This window comes from Vitis vinifera, chromosome 17, assembly GCF_030704535.1.
Source record: "Vitis vinifera cultivar Pinot Noir 40024 chromosome 17, ASM3070453v1".
NCBI classification, from domain to species: domain Eukaryota; kingdom Viridiplantae; phylum Streptophyta; class Magnoliopsida; order Vitales; family Vitaceae; genus Vitis; species Vitis vinifera.
Window position 1 is genome coordinate 10003727 of NC_081821.1, and position 8604 is coordinate 10012330.

At 35.8% G+C, this 8604-nt stretch overlaps 1 protein-coding gene across 1 annotated transcript; it reads right to left on the minus strand.

Annotated features, from left to right (window-relative positions):
* Positions 1-690: 690 nt before the first annotated feature.
* On the minus strand, positions 691-8053 carry LOC100253619 (peroxisomal membrane protein PEX14). The gene is made up of 13 exons (XM_002282707.5): positions 7868-8053; positions 7647-7718; positions 5279-5517; positions 5098-5146; positions 4796-4980; positions 4333-4522; positions 4095-4184; positions 3691-3758; positions 3546-3588; positions 3386-3453; positions 2506-2550; positions 2349-2417; positions 691-1429 (listed from the first exon to the last, which is right to left on the minus strand). Exons 2-13 carry the CDS (start codon positions 7702-7704, stop codon positions 962-964), a joined length of 1572 nt encoding a protein of 523 aa, XP_002282743.1. The 5' UTR covers positions 7705-7718; positions 7868-8053; the 3' UTR covers positions 691-961.
* Positions 8054-8604: the final 551 nt, after the last annotated feature.

The window sequence follows — 8604 nt, forward strand, 5'->3', positions numbered from 1 at the left end:
AAATCGAGCTCGCCATCGAGTGGGAAACGCATTGAGATAGATCGAAATGCGGGGTCCACAATATCCTAAATGTTTTTTTAACTTTTTAAAAATGTTTTCTAAATATCTTGTCAAATGCTTGATTTTTTTTTTCTTTCTTTTTTTTTTTCAAAAATATTGCTTTTTATATTAAAAATATTTTCTAAAGGTACAATCTCTTAATATCTAGCTAGAAAATCAGAAGGAAGTCTCTGGCAATGTCAAATTTTCATGCAGTCAAAGAGAGTTTTCCAATTGAATGCATTCTTTACAGTTCTATGACTAAGAATGTGGCAGATAATGAATTCTAAAGTCATACCCATCTTATTTTCCCATCAACCACACAGCACATTCAGCAATGCAAGGATCAAAACTAAACTTTAGGTGGATCAACATAAAGTAGGCAAACCTTAAATACATAAGATTTCTAGGTCTCTAGCTCATATTTGAAGCTAAAAAGATATATCAAGCAGTAGAGCCCAAAATTAAGGGGTATGGATAGAGAAAGAGATATTTCATGTAAGTAGGGCTAGCTGGGACACACCTTAAATTGAAGGGGCACTGAGACTAATAACCAGAAATAGTTTCAACTAGTTAAGCTAGGGTTTGTCAAGAGGCCAGATAATCTTCAAACGGTCAGACAAAAAACTCACATGATAGATAACAAAACAATGAGGAAAAACGCGAGGAATTGCTATTAAGTTCATCACCTATTGACATTGTCTATCCTCTCATGGCGTAAGATTACATGTATTGTTTTAATATCCTGTGAGGGTAGACAATGGAGGGACTCATATTAATCGTTTCATGTCCTCCAGCTACTATTATGATTATTAAAAGTATGAGCACGGATACCTTCATGAAGCTTTCCATTGGGAAACAGGAGACTTATTCAACTAGCTGACCAAGCAAATCCAACCCTTCTTCAATTTCTTGCATAGCTTTACTCTTGTTCTTGTTGCATCTCACTTGAGTTCAGTCCTGAGCTCTCTTCTTTGATCTCAACTACACCTCCAGATTCAGATATCTTTGTGATCCTCTGCAACTCATCAATTTCATCTGAAGGACGAGATACTGACTGATCATTAACTAATGATTCTCTCTGAATAGAAGATTTTGGCTGTCGGATGGCTGCAGCTGCTTCTGGCATTGCAATAGGGGGTGGCTGGGGAGGAACCCAGGTACGCTGAATGGGTTGCTCATTACTTGCTGTATAAGATGCGGTCCTGGGTTCATCTTCAGTTTCAATTTCTGTGATTCTGGCATTCTTTTGCTGCCACCAAGTTGAACTGTCACCATTCAACTGATAGCCGACTCCATTATCTTGTGCCCTGGAATTGAAACCTTCACCAGTTACTTGAGACTGATAGGCATGGCCTGCGCTGTATTGAACCTGTCCAACTTCCCATGGCTATTCAGGTGAAAGAGAAATATTAGTTAGTGAGATATGGTGCAGAGGCATGAAGATAAAAGGCTATTTTTTGCCAGTTCAACTGCTCAAGACCAAACCTACATCATAATGACAAATTAAAGATTATGAATGAGGAGTACTACTGAGAATTAAAATGAACTAGTTGGGAAATATATCTGTTCACTCAATTTTGGAGGGCATATTTTTTTTTTTTTTTTTTATCAAACAAAAAATATATTAATTATGAAAACATGAGAAGGATGGGAGGACCTCCCCACAAAATACATAATACTGATCAAAGTAGGACTAAACACCACCATATGAGAAAAAACTATATACAAAGGCATAGGCTGCTTTAAGGATACACAAATCTCCTCAAAGGCGGACTCAACTCCTCTCACTGTTATACACCCCCTTTGAATTACAAACTGAAAGCCGATTAGGATGAATAACATTGAGCTGAACGCCTCTAAAGGCGATGGTACAAGAGGCGCACAAGGAGGAATAGAGCATAATATTAGAGGGCGTATTTCTAAAGCTTGCATACTAGCTGCCTATCCCAAAATCATCCCAAAGAACATAATATTGTAGCTAGTAGATCGGCAATGCCCTTTTCTTTAAAGGATCAAATCATGAAACATGTATTAATGGTTAGCAGAGTTTCTATTCATAACAATCAGTTAACCATTATTGTGATGGAACCACTCTTAAACTGAAAGTGCAGAATCAATGTAATAAGCCCTTCCAAGTGAGTAGATGAATACTCTTCAAAAAAGCCCCTTGCAGAAATGATATTTGCACTAGACTCCAGTCTCAAAATTCTATCTATTATTCCCACATACAAAAAGTCTTTGTTAGTTCCTGGATCTACTATTAGAAATATTTTGGAAGACCGAAAGAGAGCTCATGAAGTGCAAACCTTAGTTCTTGGAGCCAAGCGAGGATTTGAAAGTGGCTGATTAGGGTTGGGGGGTAAATCATTGATGTCCTGAAAATAAATCCATAATGGGAAATATTACTAATAAACCCAAGAAACAAGTCAATCCAAATGCAGAAACTGGGAGGAGTAGACTTACTCTAATGTTAGGAGGTTTCTCCCCTCTCTGGACCATGGCCATGATCTGGAACATAATTCCAAAAATAAAACAATAATCCATTTCAAAATCAAAATCAAAGTTTTACCTCTCCATAACAGTTGGATAGCGTTCTACAGTTTGCAATTCATAAAATAGGCAGACAATCAAAACAATGTAAATCCAGTAACCAATTTTGTCTGGAAAGACATAAACACAATTTCCAGATGGGATGATAAAGATCATCATGCATATGTCATATGTCAATTACCACCAACTGGTAAGCCAAATTCAGATTTGATATGGGGCTTGAACTGAACAGAAAGAAACTCACATGCAAGTTGTTTCAAATGTTCTTCAAAGAGTTAGCAATTTTTTTGTCAACTGCCAGATATTTTATTATTTCATCAAGATGGAGAGAAATATGGCGGTGTTATGATTCTGTTAGAACTATCTGGAAACAAATTAGCTAAAATGAATCTCAGTAAAATAAATTTGAGAACCTGTAACTCAAGTTTGGGCTGGGTCTAAATACAGCCAGAAATATGGGATTTAAAAACTATACATTCTAAGGTGATCATTTCATTCTTCATTGCATCCCCCAGTCATCCCCCACCATCCAACGGAATTACAGAAAGGATTATTTCCATAAGATAAGTGAGAAATACTCTTGAAAACAAGAAATCAAAACAGTTTCTACAATTATCTGGCTGCATGAAACCCATGCTTTAAAGTCTAAAATAACAGTTATGCACTTTCCTATCAAAACAGTAAAAAACAATATGAACAGAGACTGCAATTACAGATTTGTTAAACCTTACATTTTACAACATTATTAAGCAAAGATAAGATTAAAAAATAAAACAATAAAAAAATTCTATACCTCCAAATATGACTTTGGGTGAGGTGCAACAGAGGGTTCAGAAGATGCAGGTGGCGATGAAGATCTCACTGTATAAAAATTCTCAATTGTATGACGAGGCAATTCAAAGCATCAAAAAGATAAAACAACAGAAAATCAGTACTTCATCTTGTATAAGCACCTGAGCGTGAGTCAAATTCTGCCTTTCCATTCACATTTAAATGCTGTAAAAACATTTGAATAAATAACAAAGTTAACTAGGATTTATAACTCATCTATCAGAGGCTATGAATTAAGTTATAACTAGTTCCAATCTTTTAGCTCACTTTTGAAGTTGTCATTAGGCCTCTAGTATCTTCTTGTTGAATTAGTCTCCCAGTTGAATTATTTGGTCCTGATGTTACACAAAGAAAGAAATTGTTGTAAGAATAAATCTCCACTACCTTATGCAGATTGAAATCTGACAGTAATTAGCCACCACTAGATGGCATGATTTATCTAAGGTCCTGTTTCTTTTGTTGGGAATTTCAAATTATGCGAAACTTGAAGTCCAAGGACTCACAACTCCAATATTTGAAAATTGCAGGAATTTAAAACTTACTACTCTCATTTTCATTTTTTTCTCTTTTTTTCTCTTTCTTTCCAGGTGGGGGAAGGGATTTCAAAATGGAGAGGGAGAGGGAGAGGGAGAGGGCGAGAGAGAGAGAGAGAGAGAGAGAGGCTTCAATACCTTCCAACTTCCTAATAGCATTACTCATTGACTTCATTTCCTGTACTTGCACATTTAACAGATTCATAAATTCCTCCAGTCGTCTGTTCTCTGGAAGAAAAAAATATATATAATAAAGGAATGGTCATCAATTGTGAAGGCTATTAACCATCAACAAAGAAGCCAGAGGTAAAAAAAATCCATGTACTAGGATGGAATTTCACACTATAAAATAGACCAAACTTCATTCTAATCCCACCTTCAATTTTAGAAGTCAATATTTCCTGGCTTGTTTTTGCCACATCAGCAGCTGCAGCTGCAGCTGCTTTTGCGGCAGCTGTTGCTTCTTCTGCCAAACTTGGTTTTGAGTTAGATTTCTGCACAATGTCATTTTCCCCTTCCAATACAATTTTGCGAATCCAGGACTTCAACCTAGGAATAAAAGCATTCTAAAGCAAAAATTATGTTAATAGATGGTTAGATCACACTTCAAATTTTTTTTTTTTTTTGATAGGAAACGACAAAGGGATATATTGATAGAAAGATCACACTTTAAATTAACTAACAAAAATTTAGCATATCCAGCAACTTGAGGTAATGCATAAGAAGCATAGGGGAAGAGTACAACACCCAACATGGCACAAAAAAATGAAGTTGGGTATCGACTAATCTAATTTGTGCTGTTAGATGGCAATGATACCACAAAGGTTATTTGCTAATACCTTAAAAAGTATAGCTGTTCCGGCACCTGAAGCTGCAAGGAATCCTATAGCAAGAAAAGCATGAGACCAGTGAAATCGATACTGGGTTCCCGTTTTGGAAATGACACCAGCAGGAGTGGCTGCTGAAGGATGCAGAGTTTGTGCCTGGGCTTGCTGTTGGATGTTTGATGACTTCAACTGCCCATCTGGTATCAAATTGATATAGCAAAAGGGAACAACCATAGAAACAGTGCAATTAAACTCTGCTCTAATATAACACCTTATATCACAAAGGAATCGACTCCAACACTAATATTTATTACCTTGATTTGCACTAACTGCCTGCACACCTGTAACAGTTGGAGATTGGTCCTGTAATTTTCAGACAATGACAAGAGGGAAAAGAGAATTAAACCCACGGACAACACTGAGGATCAACATATGTTTGATATGATGTTTCAATGTAATGGTCTTTAAGAAAGGTAGAACTAATAACATGCATACAGGTACACGGCGAAAGGCTTCATCTATCTCCTCTTTTGTGAGGCCCTTTTTCTCAAGAAAAGATCGCCGGTAGATGACTGGAGAGCCTCTAACTTTCGGGTGTGAAAGAAATTTAACAGCATTTTGTACTTGTTCCTCTCGCATGGGTTCTGAGTTCACAAACACGGATGGTGGAGAAATAGTAGCTGCTGCCTTGGCATCTTGCTGATCCTCATTTCTTGGTTGTACGATTTCAGAAGCTGCAGTTCAGAAATTGCATATCAATATGAATTGTATATCCAAGCATCCATTAAACAAAACCAAATTCACTTTGTTAACTTATTCTTTATCGTCAACCATCTGCACTAATTGATTTGGGACACTAAATGGCATAAAGAAAGATGAAGAGATTAAAAACATCAACAAGAACTAATGTACCTTTCTAACCACATGATAAGACTATTACAAAGCACTGATATTTTAAAAAAGGATAAAATATTTATTTTTCTAATAAGAAATGCACCTCATCATTCATTTTTTTTTCTAGGTTTATACATCAAGGGGCCTTTTAGCTATTTTTAAATCCTTCATGTGAGATCACCCAACTTATACTCAAAAGTGTGATCTCCTATGCAGCCATAAGCTTGTCATTCACATAATCATTAATAGACTGAAAGATCTATCCTCAAGGAATTTAAGATATGGACAAAACATAAACACAATCTGCCTATAGCCAATCCTCAGTAGAACTCAAGGAGCCAATTTCACTGCCTTAGAGTCTAGTTAAGCCCATATAGCAACCTCCTCAACTTGCAAAAGTTACTTTAAATAAAAAATAAAAAATAAAAAAATTAATTAACTCCCAAAACCTTCAATTTCTTCATTTATATCTACTCCTCTCACTCCCCATGAAAAAATGTTGCCTTCCCTTCAAGTTGCTCAAAAACTAGAGGTGATACATAGATAAAGTGGTTAACATAGCACCCTACAATAAATGTCTATTCATCAAAAGACCATCATAACCCAATACAAACCCCTTTCCAAGGTCCAGGAGGCTTGAATTGAAACCAAAGTCACTTTCCGCGGTTTTGCAAAAAGCAGCTGCATGGAGACTCAAACCAGCAATTTCACACTTGACAGCACAAGAATGACAATCAAACCAAGCAAAGTCACCTTAATGGTTAACTTCACTGAAAGAGACAAAGGTTGTGTTCATACACTCTACTATTCTTTTATTTTATTTTTTGCCAGAAACAAACAAATGTGTTAATAGATAAAAAAACATAAGAAGGATAAAAGGTTCTCCTCATGAAGTACAAACCTGATCAAAAGAACTAAGTAAACCTCCACAAAACAAGGAAGGCTATACAATAAGGATTGGTATAGTACAATATCTTAAGGTGCCTATATGTCACAAAGTTTTGTAAACTTCTTGTCTCTTACTTCTTTCTGATTACTATGACTCTGTTTGGGAAGTGTTTTTAAAAACAGTTCTTTAAAACAATTTTTAAGAACGGTTTTTTAGAACAGTTTTTGAAAACTGTTCTCATATTTTATACAACAAAAGTTTGTTTGAAAACCAAAAATATTTTTAACCTATTTTCTATGTTTTTAAATGTGTTTTAAAAATAAATTTTACTTGTATTCTTTATTTTTAATCATACTCCATGTTTATATAATTATTTTTAAAAATTAATTATGCGAAAATAACTAAAAAATGTTATTTGAAAATACAATATTTTTAGTTTTTTAGAATAAAAAACTGTTTTCTGTTTTCTGATTGTCAAAATTGTTTTCCAATTTTTTTTTTTCTTCAAAAAAAGTTACCAATCACCTTTCAGCCCTTTTCTTGAGACAGCCAAAGCAGTACCAGGCACTATTCCCTAGTGACTAATCCTATGATTCAGCATACCATATCAACCCATAGAAAGGCTTTTCCAACTCACCCTGATAAAATTGATCCAAAACGTGCAACAAGTAGCAAAAAGAAAATTCATAAAATTCGTAAATTCTAACCAGAAATGGACTTTAATGATATTAACCACTAATTTGAATCAAGAAACGATATAACAAACTGATCGGCACAGTAATATTACAATTGTTAACTGATTTAACCCTCAATACAAATCCAATAGCACTGTTTCCAGGCTAAGAAAATGCAGGATTGAAAAAGAAACTACAATTTCGTTACACAAGAAACCAAACCTGATCAAATCCAAACACTACTACTTCGCTGATTTGAGAGGGCTTTTCATATTTTAAGAACCAAATAACACAATCCAGAAAATTAAAAATTGAAATTCTCATTTACTCCCCGTTTTTCTCAGCAACCAAACAGAAGGCAATGGAATATACGCTCAAGAAAATCAGAGGGGAGAGAAAATCAAACCTGGGGTTTGGGGTTTTTCGGTTGTAGAGTCGGGAGGAGGCGTGGATTGAGTCGCCATAGTCAAACCCTTCACTGAAACTCAAAACAAAAACACTCAGAAAGGAAAAAGGAAAAGAAAAAAGAAAATGAAAGAATCGGTTTTCGAGGTGATGATGATGAAGATATGATGTCAGAGGAAGTTGAGATTGTCAGATAGAAAGGGAAAGGAGAGAGCTCTGCACCTCCCGAAGCGTGGTCGTGGTGGCGGGCGGGCGAGAGACGACAGCTACCGTAGAGATAATGCGGCTTTGGATGGAATATCTAGTGGTAGAGAGACCATGTAAGCTAGGGTGGTTCAGAGAATCACAACCGTCGGTTGCGGTCTCAGGATCACCTGATTTCCGGTCGCTCACTCGGTGGATTCTTTGAATGGGTTGGGCTCCAGTGGGCTAGGCCCAACTAGAGGGTGTGGTCCTTAAGTCACCCAGATCATGGCCACCCCTGTTTTGGAGTAAATAGGTTTAGTGGGCTAAAATTGTTAGGGCCCATGTCCAAACCAATAACGGGCCTCAAATTGTAATGCAGGTCAATCTATTAGCCCAAAACATTCTCCAGGGCCGCGAAATCAGTTCCCCCGACAGCTGTCACTACCTTAAAATATAAAGTAAAATCCGTTACAAGGGTTTTTCTTTCCCGGGATGATAACGTAACGATTATTGTGGTATTATAATTTTTTTTTTTTTAAAGAAAACTTAGACCGTCGATTGGCACTATTTCTGATTGAAGTATTTTTAATAAAAATATCTTTAAGAAAATCACCAATCAAGTGTTTCTTTAAAAAAATATTACAAATAATTTTTTCTTCCCACAATAAATGATTTTTCAGGTTTTCAAAAATATTTTTTAAAATTTATGAAACGCTATATTTTTTTCAAAAATAGTCATTTAGGTTGAAAGCGTTTTTTAAGGTTGAAAACGT

Excerpts from the sequence above, each read along its gene's own strand:
- LOC100253619 (XM_002282707.5), bottom strand. The coding sequence starts at position 7,704 with ATGGCGACTCAATCCACGCCTCCTCCCGACTCTACAACCGAAAAACCC. Across the intron at positions 5,147-5,278 it reads AAGCCTTTCGCCGTGTACCT|GACCAATCTCCAACTGTTAC; the intron begins GTATGCATGTTA and ends TGAAAATTACAG. Across the intron at positions 3,589-3,690 it reads GCCTAATGACAACTTCAAAA|CATTTAAATGTGAATGGAAA; the intron begins GTGAGCTAAAAG and ends ATGTTTTTACAG.